This window comes from Natator depressus, chromosome 1 (genome assembly GCF_965152275.1).
Source record: "Natator depressus isolate rNatDep1 chromosome 1, rNatDep2.hap1, whole genome shotgun sequence".
Classification (NCBI taxonomy): domain Eukaryota; kingdom Metazoa; phylum Chordata; order Testudines; family Cheloniidae; genus Natator; species Natator depressus.
Genome location: NC_134234.1, coordinates 324,669,815 through 324,682,089, shown reverse-complemented (window position 1 = coordinate 324,682,089; position 12,275 = coordinate 324,669,815). Strand labels below are relative to the sequence as shown.

General features: G+C 39.5%; 1 protein-coding gene across 3 annotated transcripts in view; it reads left to right on the top strand.

The window, feature by feature from the left end:
• Positions 1 to 12,275, top strand: part of MAGI2 (membrane associated guanylate kinase, WW and PDZ domain containing 2) — a 1,132,945-nt gene that overhangs the window by 1,045,856 nt on the left and 74,814 nt on the right. For all 3 annotated transcript variants that reach the window (XM_074942551.1, XM_074942550.1, XM_074942552.1), the window contains one exon: positions 775 to 1,023. In XM_074942551.1, coding sequence (XP_074798652.1) covers positions 775 to 1,023 — 249 coding nt within the window. The remainder of the gene's footprint in view (positions 1 to 774; positions 1,024 to 12,275) is intronic.

The following is a 12,275-nucleotide window of genomic DNA, read 5'->3' as shown; positions in this document are numbered from 1 at the left end:
TGATTCATCTGAAACAAAGGTCTGCAATGAATATAAGTACATTTTTTTCCATGTACAAGCGTCACTTAATTATTTACAGTTACTGACTGCCAGCAATGTTTGTATGAGGAGGTGCTTAATCGTGCAAAATTTCTCGTCCTCTCTGCTTTTACAAACTATAAAGCCACAGCTAAAAGGTTAATGGACTTCATTTGTCCTTCTGATCATTTTAACTCTGCATGTAAGAGCATCTTTAAAACTTCTAAATGAGCATTGTAACTATGGAGGCAGCAACAGAATAATTAGTTGTGATTATTTTTCATTGTATTGCTCCTCCATTCCATAAACATCTTTTGATTATGCTAATCAGTTTATAAGAGGAAAATTATAAAGCTAATCCAAATTATTCTGTATTAGCTGCCTGCTTAAATTCTTTTAATCCAAAGACAAAATAATTTAGTATTGGATTAGACAGCCAATTTTTCCCCTAGATGACAGATCAGCTAATTGAATAGTTCTTGTTAACTTTCTTTGCTGTACAGCTTTGTATTGTTTCTTACAACAGATTCCTCTCTTCTCTGTGGAGCAGAATAGGAGTTTGTGTTTATGTTTGCTTTATCTGATTTCCCTTGAATGCTTGCACAATCAGGTAGATTCCAGTTCTTTCACATCTGTTATGTTTCCTTTCTGTAATATAAACAGTCAGTTGTATTCATGTTGCATTAGCAAAGGTACAGTAACTGATAAAGTCACTGAACAAGTTAAACTGTAATACTTATATGATTTATATTTTAGGAGACCCTTGCCCAGAAAATGGCAGAAGCCCAGGTTCAGTGTCTACACACCACAGTTCTCCTAGAAGTGACTATGCTGCTTATGCTAACAGTAATCATGCTGCATCTAGTAGTAATGCTACACAACCAGAGGGCTTTACTTCACACAGCTTACAAACCAGTGACGTTGTCATCCACCGGAAAGAGAATGAAGGGTTTGGCTTTGTTATCATCAGCTCTTTGAACAGGCCTGAATCTGGATCTACAATAAGTAAGTAAAGGCCTGCCTACCACCTGTTGTTTCTTCGAGTTTGAATGGAGTGAAAAAATCCGACACCTAATACCGTATGTGTTCGTCACTTGTCTGGCAGAAGAGTCTGTCGTTCTAGGGCTTGTCTTCACTACCACACTATCTCGGCGCAGCTGCATCAATGGAGCTGCACCAATGTAGCACGTCTGGTGAAGATGCACCAGTTCTGTCCCATCAACATAATTACTCCACCTCAGCGAGAGGCGGAAGCTACATCAACGGGAGAGCGTCTCCTGCTGACATAGCGTGGTGTAGACATCGCTTTAAGTCCACGTAACTTATGTCGCTCAGGGGGCTGGTTTTCTCACACCCCTAAGCTACGTAAATTACATCGACTTAAGTGGTAGTGTAGACAAGCCCTAGGAGACACTGAAAGTTGCTTCCCTGGGGAACAGTATCCCTGCCATGGTATGCATAGGAAGAAAGGTTATTCTGTCCTTTGGGGTTAAGAGTCATAGAAATGTAGGGATGGAAAGGACCTTGAGAAGACATCAAGTCCAGCCCCCTGCGCTGAGGCAGGACCTAGCATACCTAGACCATCCCTGACAGGTGTTTGCCAGCCTGTTCTTAAAAACCTCCAATGATGGTGATTCCTCAACCTCCCTTGGAAGCCTATTCCAGAACTTAAACCTAAATCTCCCTTGCTGCAGATTAAGCCCATTACTTCCTGTCCTGCCTTCAGTGGACATGGAGAACAACTTTGTCTCAAACACTCACTTATCTGCCCAACTAATAGGATTCAAAGAGCTCTATCCCTCCCAGGGCCACCCTGCAAGGATACCTCTTATTAATATAAAAGCTAACTATTATGGGACAGATTCTTATCAAATGTCAATTACCATAGATCCAGAGTTATACCAATTCACTCCAGCTGAGAATCTGGCCCTATTGTTATTAATACAACATAGCGTCATAGAGTTATAATGACAACATTTATTAATGCTAGATACAAAGCATAGGACACATGCAATAAAAATGGACTCTTCACATATGCTTTACTGAACCTGCCTATAGGACATTGCTCAAGCTACTGGAATGCTTTGCGGTGGAGAGAGATAAAGAGGGGCTGATTTCTGTAATCAATGGGACTGCTCAGTGTGAAAAGGGTGGCAGAATCAGACGATTAGTGATCATAGCTCAACTTCTGCCTCCAGAGCTATAGTGTGATCGTGACTTAACATTGTGCCCTTGTATGCCAGAAGCCCCTGGCAGGGTCTCACTTTCCTAGGTGATCAGCACCTGTAGCTTCCATGGAGTTCAAGTGAAGTTGTGGATTCTCAATACTTCTAAAAATCAAGCCCCATGAGAATATTTGCTGCCTAGTTTGCAAGGCTGCAGACTAAACTGAGCCCTTCCCCTGTGGCCAAAAGGCCCATTTGAACTGCTTTTTCCCCCCATTTTCCAAAACTGTTTTCTGAGGAAATTAATGACAGTTCCCCCCTTCTGAGCCCCTCCAATGTATTTATCTGTTTCAATCTGATAAAATAAATGCAAGTTAAAGAAGTACTGGAAGAGTCCTATAATTTCACAATGGAAAGTGATCATGCAAAGTATATTCACAACATTTCATGGTCAAGCATTTATAACATTCTTCATACTATCTCAGATCAACTTTTTTGTTAAATTCAGTAGGATCCTCAAAATTCATACTGTTACAAAACCATAGCCAGTCAGCCAGGTCTGACTCCATAGTTATCGTTTTGCTGTACATCATGGCTAACAGGAACTTCATCGTGGCAGATGGGAAAAAAACAATACTCCTGTTCCAAAACCCAGGTCACTAGTCACTGGAGTTAATGGAGAATTTCCTGTAGGTAATAGGGTGTATGACCCACAGTACAGTGGTCATGATTCCATCAAGTGGAGGGCACTGATATGCATATATACTACACAGTTAATTACAATACATTTTTAATTATAAAGAATTAATTGAAAGGTAGTCTCAGAAGTGCAGTGAGAAATATTTCAAATGCAACCCTTCAGGAGACAGTAAAGAGCGGAGTCAAAGTGATCAAATTCCCTGGAACAAAAATGTGTAGCTACTGGAAATTCAGCATTAATTGAAGCGCTTCAAGAGTAGATGAAGAGGAGGGTCAGATGCTGAGATGAGAAATTAACTCATTAAAATAGTAATTGTATCAAACCTCTATGAACTTGAGCAGTTTCCAGATCATGTCCATTTAAAAAAAAGTATCACAAGTTTGTCATAGACAGTGATAGAATGAAGAGAAATATTCCCTTTCAATGCTTAGATTAAGTAAAGGATCTTGAAACTGTGGTGAAATAAACAAACTGAAAAGGATACAAGATAACACTCCAGTCAGTAATCGAAGCAGGTTACCAATCATTTAGCTCCACTAAAATTTTAATAGGGAAGCATTAGCAACCATCTATTTTTTACACAACATATTTATTTGGACAAAGTGATTAACATGTTTGAGCAAGAGTGCAAAGCGTACTAACAGCATGAAAGTATTAACTAGATGATATACCACCGTATTACACAAAGCATGGCTTGGATCAATATTTAAATGTATGCAGTTAATGTTAATGTATTCATTTTAAGCCAACCATGATAGAATTAAAACCCTTCAGTGAAATAGGTCTGGAAGGGAATAGTCTGTAGTATCAAATAGTCATTCTCTCTAGTTTTATTCTTTCAAATAAAGTGCTGTGTTTTATGGTCAATTGGGAGAGCCAGTGCCTAGAAAAAGAACAATCCAAGGAATAGTCTCATTGGGCATAACCGTCAGGGTGATAGAGGGACTGGATATTTTCTACTTTTAATTACGGTTTTCTGGCACCTACTTTCTCTTTATTTTTTTCTTCACTCTGCCAGACTGGACTGTAAGGTTTGACCATTTGGAAGTGTAACATTAATAGTGCAGTGATAACATTCTCCTTAGTCTTAATTCCCAGTTAAAATTCTGTTCTACGACAAATAAATTACTGTAAATCCTGGAGGAACAACTACTTGGTCATATGTAGTAGTGTGAGTTTTAAGTGCCATTCTATTGTAAATTGATCAAATAGATTGTATCCTTATCTGTAACAATGCAGCACATATTATTAATTGTTTGTGATGATGGTTATTATTATTATTATTATTATTATTCCAATGCCACAGGTGTTGGGCTTATGGGCTCTGATTCTCAGGTCTAATTCTCAGGTCTCAGCATTTGGCACAGGACCCAAGGACAAGATGGCTTTAGGGCACCTTTGCTGCTCTCTAATTCTGGGACCAGCGTAAGTTAGAAAAACGTGAAGGCTTTTGTAATTTATATCTAGCTCCCAGGGCCCTAAAGGACCATTCTAGCACCAGGAATAGCCAGAGCTGCTCCAGACAAATCTCTTTTCCCCAGTCACATCCCTTATGATGAGGGCTCAACGGAGGATTCCCACTATACTGTTCCTGTATAGCCAGTTAGGCCTATGTTACAGTCCCTTTGCTTCAGCAAGGTGGTATGAAGGGACCAGTGTACCCCAGAATCAGACCCACGGTTCTTGTTCCAATCTGAGTTGCATTTTCTCATAAAAATCTTTATAAGAATTATCTTTGGTGCTGTTTACCAGATGTATCTTTGTTTTGTAGAAATTAATCAAATGCTCTAAGGACTATTTTCTACTCTTGATCTCTGCACAGAATGAGGGCAGGATATAGCCTTAATTCAGGAACAGAATTGTTATTATATAGTTTCCAGGCAATCTTTAGACCTGAGTATATTCTTGGACAAGTTGGTACTTGCTAAAACACCCAACACTCATGGCACATTTCTTTTATGCAGTGAAAATCATAGACATTTTCTCTCTCTCTCTCTCTCTCTCGGCAAATCATTGCTTGGAATGTTCTTTAGTTCAGAGCAGGATTATCTTTCACTAAATCACTATTCTTAGATGGGGACAGAGCTGGACTGGAGGCAGGATGTCAAGGGTAGAGTGAAAGAGATTACACTGGGGCAAAGCAGAGTAATACACAAAGTCAGCCATGCTTTAAATTCAGATAAATGAAAATGTATAAATTAATAACACTGTTTGACCTATACATCGAGGAGAAAATCCTTTACCCAGTGCTGAGCTCAAAGGACCATTCTGGACTCTGGGCAGATGTACCTAGGGCAGGTAAAAGACAGTAAGCCGATTCCAGTCTTAGGAGCAATTCTGCCCCTCCGCCAGTCACTCTGCTTATACCTGACCTTCTCTTCTCCCTTCCTGCTGTTATACAGACAGCCCCCTTCGCATTTAGCTCAGCATTATGCAGGGAGTGTGCATTGCCTGCATAGTACCCAGAATCTTCTCTCTCTCCTCTTGAGAGCAGCGGGACTACATAGGTGCACTGCTCCTTAGGGAGACGTACCTAGCCACATAAGCTATGAGCAGGATTTGCCCTTTAATTAGAAATTTCTGAAGCTTGAAAGCATTGTCTGGCGAAAAAAGACCTGAATTGAAACAAGTCAATGTCTCAGGTCTACAAAATCTAAAGTGAAGTTCATTACACAAGGAGCTGGGTGGGAAATACTTCCCCCGCGCCATGAAAAATTTAGATGAAAATTAAACAAAATGTCTTTTTATTGACATTTTTTCTGATTTTGGTCAAGAACCTGAAAACCCAAAACCTTAATATTTTTCAGTTTTCTGCATCTGAAAAATGAACATCTTTTTAAAACTGAAAAGATTTTGGTTTTTGGTCAAAAAACTCATTTTTTTCAAAATCTTAATTTTTTGGTGAAAATTTCCATTAAATTGAAAAAGCATTTTCCATCAAAAAAAAAGTTTCAGTGGAAAATCTTTGATCAGTTCTATTCAGTTGTAAAATCGAGTCTCTTTGGAGAAAAAGAGTATAATTTTTGTTTATTCTTAGGAAGATAACCAATGTAATTAATCAAAAATCTGTGAACCAAAGTAATAGTTTTTCAAAAGATTCTGTGTCATTTTCCCTGTCAGTTGAGTGTTTGGAGACCATAAATATGGTTTCTCATTTTCATTTTAGACTGAAAGCCACCAACTAACAAACACTGATTCTAATTTTATTATGAACAACTTCCAAAAAGAAATACTGATAAAAACAGAGGGTGGAATCCTGGCTCCACTGAAGTCTATAGAAGAACTCCCATTGACTCCCCAGGAGTTCACCAAAAACACAGTAATGTTTCCTTGACAGATCCTGATCCTGCAAACTCACACACATGAGCGGTCCCACTCATTCCAAATGGACTAGTCATCTGTATGTTTGCAGGACTGGGCCCACATATATTAAAGAAAGTGGTGTGGGAAGCATTCTGCATGCTCTGTGCTCCAAAGATATTGCATGGCCAAGTGAGCAACTGAAGCCTGAGAATAACAGTGAAGAATTTTCAGTAACATTAGCAGTCTCTTTTGTCTCACTTAAGCATTTAAAATTGTTTCCCTTTTTTTTATTTTGTAGGTTTGTCATTTGCCTTGAACAACCAATTTTAGCTTCAAGCTTTGTAGAGAAACCTAGTTTTGCAGATTAAAAGGCAAACAACCAGCCAAAAAATAAACTCTTAAAATAAGTAAAAATCGAAATGGAAAACTAGATTCTTTGCTCATAAATCACAAGTATGTTCCACTGTGTAATCACATTGCAGGTGGTTTTTCATTGCTGTTTTCAAAGATATCCAGGCAGGGATAGATGGACATCTTACATTTCAGATTTTCAGCTCTTAAAAGCTTGGAGATTTGTCAGAGGTGAATCTTTCTCCTAGGTTTCAGAGTAGCAGCCGTGTTAGTCTGTATTCGCAAAAAGAAAAGGAGTACTTGTGGCACCTTAGAGACTAACAAATTTATTTGAGCATAAGCTTTTGTGAGCTACAGCTCACTTCCAATGCATCCGATGAAGTGAGCTGTAGCTCACAAAAGCTTATGCTCAAATAAATTTGTTAGTCTCTAAGGTGCCACAAGTACTCCTTTTCTCCTAGGTTTGGATCCTGAGGCACCTTGTTACCCACTAAGAAGTACAGGTGAAGTGCGGGCACAAAGAATAGTCTCAGATCTCATACACACAGGTTCATCAGTCAGTCAGTAAAGCTGTTCTTTATCTCAAAACCCCAAGGAGTTCAAAGAAACTCTGAGTCTGAAGTTAACTTTTTTATAATACTATTTTCTGTAGTCATTCAGATGCTTATCTTGGATTTTATAGGTGTCAGTTAAGCCTGCATTTTGTGAGAAACCAGAGACCTCTGTCTGGCTGTCTCTTATTTAGGTCTGCTTTAAGACATGTTATAAATCTAATAGTCATGGGCACATAGTGATCATAGAATCATAAAATATCAGGGTTGGAAGGGACCTCTGGAGATCATCTAGTCCAACCCCCTGCTCAAAGCAGGACCAATCCTCAACTAAATCATCCCAGGCAGGGCTTTGTCCAGCCTGATCTTAAAAACCTCTAAGGAAGGAGATTCGACCACCTCCCTAGGTGATATGTCTTCATGTTTCAGCAGCACCTCCTTTGATGCTATACTGGAATAAGAAAACCATCACAAATGTTCACAGAACCCACTTGGGGCCTTTTTGACGTATTATTTTCTTTACAAAAATGTTTTTGGTAATTTCTGTACTGAAGCATTATTTACATTTTATAATTATGCTGATTCTCACAAACTTGTGCCTGGCACAGTAACATTGTCTCGAGCATCACCGCTTCTCCGATTTCTCTGGAAATAGTTAATAATACTTAATCTCCACACATAGTTTACTGGAAACTCTTGCTAAAGAAATCAGTATGTTAGGTGCTTTACAGATAATGAACAAGCTCCATTCTTGGAAGAATTTGCAGCCCAAATACACACATACACAGAAAGACAGGAGTGCCCAGGACAACAAATGGAGTGGATGACTGATTACATTCAGCATGTGTTGGTTCCACAATTTTTTGTGAAGAAGTTTGCCCACACTTTACAGTAGGGAGAATTAAGAGCTATAGGCCTTTTGGAAGGGGTTTAGTGTGAGGAGATCATTCTGCAATAGCTACACTCTCTTTTTAGCGTGCTTATCACAGGATTTCAGGGGATCGACAGAACCAAATACCAGTCAAAACTGATCTTTTTTTATTTGAGAAACCTTATGAAGAAGCCTGACTTGCAGTAACAAGGAAAACAATGAAATGCAACTGCTTGCACTGCCAGAATGAAGTGATTAGACTTTATATTTTTATAAATGTGAGAAAACACTGCTAGTAAGTGTTTATTAACACTAGGCAAGCTTACCTCCTTCCCTCCTCCCCCCCGAACAGATCACTAGGTTGGTCCCACCCTACCCTGCCAATTCCCACAGATCAGTTAGAGGCCAAGGCCTTCTGTGCACAGGTTCACGTGCATGCATGATGGGGTTGTTACAGAATTTAAGTTAATTCAGTAAATAACATTACAGATTTTTACATTTATTATATTCTCCAGATTAAAACCTGATGTGCTGGGGCCTGTTGGTTGAATGAAAACTTTTGCACCTATAGCGAATTGAGGACACAATAAATATTCATGTGATCAACTGTATAAGCATATTAGAAAGGGCAGCTGGCTCAGGAGGGCTCATTTGCTTGGTTTAGTTTCTGTTTCCATTTACATTAAGAAAATATGGCAAGAAGTTATTATCTGCCAGAGGATTTAATAGATACAGTAGAGGTTTCATTTTTTTCCCCTTCATGTGATCACTTCTGATATTTAACTATTGTACAAGAATAAATGTGAGAAAATAGCCCAGTGACTTTTTATACAATGCTATTTCAACTGTTGGGGGGTGGGGAGTAGAGAGGAAATGAGAGAACATTACATGTATAGATGCAAGAAACATTACTTGTTGGTAACACCTGCTTGTAATGTTCAGCTGTTTCTAGGAGGCATGCTGAGAAATTTCTTGGAGCGCAGTATGGCTCTTCTGAATGGCTCTTGTGAATCTGAGTCAGTTTATAAAGAGAGCAAGAGATGGAAAGAAAAGAGGGAAAAGCAGAATTTTATTTAGCACCTAGGGTCTATTCTGCCTTGTATATGCGCATCGAGCTGAAGCAAGCATATGGATCATAGCATATAACCAACTCCTGGATTTTTATTGCCCTTTCTAAAACATTAAATAAAAAAAACCTTTTGTGGCAGAGGTACAAAAACATGGCTTTGGACTAGTTTTATCTTTAAAACATAGAAATATTATTAAATATCTTTAAAAATAAAATAGTTTACAGATGGCTGTAAATAAATCAGTTAACTAAATCAGATCTTCCACAATTTTTTAATCAGTGTTATGTTAAAAAATATGTCCTATCCCTTTGACTCCTAAATTCAGAATTCAAGACCTCTCTTGATTTTCCTTAAATTTGGTTGGTTCTAGTCATCACACTGTGCCAGGACAGACATCGAGCACTGGTATAGCAGTGGTCCTAGGCCAATTTGTACTCCTAAAGCAAATGCTTCAGGTTGGCCCCTTCAGTGACTTCGCTGGCCAACTTCAAAAATTCTGCAAACATTGCAGAGATGCCACCCTCTCTAATTTTTTCATAGTCATTCTGATTTTAATGTAATTATTAAATTAGTAATTCGGGTTTAAATCTACTAATTTTGCAAGCTGAAGCATGTAAAAAAATACGTGTGTGTCATGCACCATCACTCGGGTCCAACAAACACAGCAAATAGAATGGCCGCTGGGGCATTCCTCTCCACTGCGCCCTGTGGCACATGCACAGACTGCACAGTGTGGGTCTGATAGTAGGCAAGCCATGGAAAATTTGAGTGGGGTTGAAATGCTTTTGGATTCACTGCCCAAGCCATAGGCTGCATGTTGCATTCTAACTACCGCATGTGGACCGTGCTGGACCAGCAGAGTCCATAGGGGGCAGTTGGAGCGCAACACACAACCTGTGGCTTGTGCTATGAATCCAGCACCACAAAACCCTGCTGACACTAGCCGCAGCTTGCCGCCTATCAGGCTCTTACTGCACAGTCTGGGGGGGAGAGAAGCTGGAGGGGCAGGAGGAGGCCTTGGAGGAGGCAGAGGAGGAGCGGTGGCAGAGGAGAGAGGGTATGCAATTGAGGGGGGGGATTATCCCAGGAAGGAGGTCCAGCCCCAGGACTGGCCAAGGTAATTAAAGGCCTAAGCAGCACAGGAGGGCAACTTTCCTAGGACAGTTCCTCCCCTTCTCCCTGTTTGGGGGTGGGAGTCAGGGGCACAAAGAGGGGGGATGGGCCCGTTGCAGGTTCCCAGAAGTCAAGCCTTCAAGCAGGCACTCATTTTTACAAAAGGGGCAGTAGAAACGTCAGGTCCCTTGTGAGCACATTTGCCAGCATCCCCATCTGTAAGATTGCTGTGCTCCAGTGCAAGCTTCCCAGTCCACTTTGGGATCTGGGGTTATGGCTTCACTCACTGGGTGGGTAATTTTTTTAATGGGAAAGGAAAATACAATTTTTTTCACTAACCCCAATCAGCATGATAAAGGGCATGTGTGTGGATTTTGTGCCCAGGGTAGTGAATTTTCACAGTAATTGTGCAAAGCTGCTAAGGTGGCACTATTAATATTTTACTGGTTACAAATGTATTTGATATTCAGTATTTACTCAGAACCCTTTTTGACACCCTCTATCACGGACACTAAATAGAACATTACAATGTAAATACATTAAAAATTGTAGGTTGCTCTGGGCATGCAGTTGCTAATTATAGTTTGTCTTGTTCACTGAACTAGTTCTATTTTGTAATGGTTCACTTAATTACAATATGTGACTTTATTTTTAAAGGGAGATTTGTTTTATAGGAACCTCGTTGCTGGCATGGTACCACATCTAAAGTACCAGCTTTGTTTTATTGTTTGCCTGTTTGGTTACGTAAGTTTCCTATGTTACTACAATTTTCTTAAACTTTTACAGACTTTTAGCAACTGTATCTCACAATGCCAATTTTCTGCAAATGTCACCAAAAGCAATAATTTTCTGACATAACAGACTTGTAAAGTGAAAACTGAATTTTTTCTCTAATCCAAGTCTGGTTGTATTAGCCTGTTTTGCTGAGGGTTACCTACAGCAAACTAGCAAGGTAGTTAGAGCAAAGAAAGTTAAGCGAGAGAAATGGCAATAGCCGAAATGAAAGAACAACTATCAAACTCAGCAAATAATCCTTACTAGCTATAATAAGATTATTTGTTTTATGATATGATAAAATACATCATCTTACTTTTAATAATTTATATCGTTTTGAAGTGCTTGGCAAGTTAGGATAATTGCAGCCACCTCTAGGACAGAACATGGCAGTTGCTTAACAGCGTAGAGCAACACGGCAAAACAGCATAAAGCTGCTACCCGACAAAGAGGTCTACAAGCTCAAGCCCTATTCCCTGACCAAATCAATGGGACACTGTGGGGTGGTTAAGGGCCTGTGGTTTAGGATCCTTTTGCAGGATTGAGGCCTCGCTCAGGAAATAAAATAAAGTATCAGACTGAAACTGCAGTAAGGGCTAGTTCCTGCAAGGTACTGATTAGCACTCTAGCACAATTCAGTCCAACACAGCTTCAACCATGTGAGTAGTCCCATTGAAGTCTATGGAACTACTCATGCAGTGAAGCACATGCTGAAGTGTGTCACTGGATCAGAGCCAAAAAACTCAGCAGCTTGCAGGATTGAGCCCTAGATGCTCAACACCACTGAGTGAAGGCAGAGGAACAGCATGGTCTGAAAAATAAATAAATATATTAACAGGACCTGAAGAGCTTAAATACGACTATCACGTTGAAACAACTGTCACATTTTGAGAAGACTTCAGATTAATGGGGGGGGGAGGGTGGCAAATACACCCACCTGAAGAGAGAGAGCGTATTTCATATATTATTGTTACATTAATTTCACATATTTATAAATATTAACCATACACTGACCTATATAAAGCATATATTTCATCATGAATTTTCACCCATGTAGGTTATACACTGTGGGATCTGATAACACAAAGAAAGTTACTTACCCTCAAAAGAAAGCTACATAGGATCTTTTATAACTCTTTACAATGGGATGAGCATGTATTCATCCACATCCAAAGGGAATGAAAATAAAGTGGGGCTCTTAAAACCATGTGTCACAATATTCCCCCATGACTGCTGCAGGCTTGGACATCTGCAAAATATGAATTACAGTCTGGCTGCTGCAGTGATGAGAAATAAGAAGATAGAATTCTCTTTGTAGAATGTGTCTCAGACTACAGAGTCACTGTTGTTCAAAAGAAA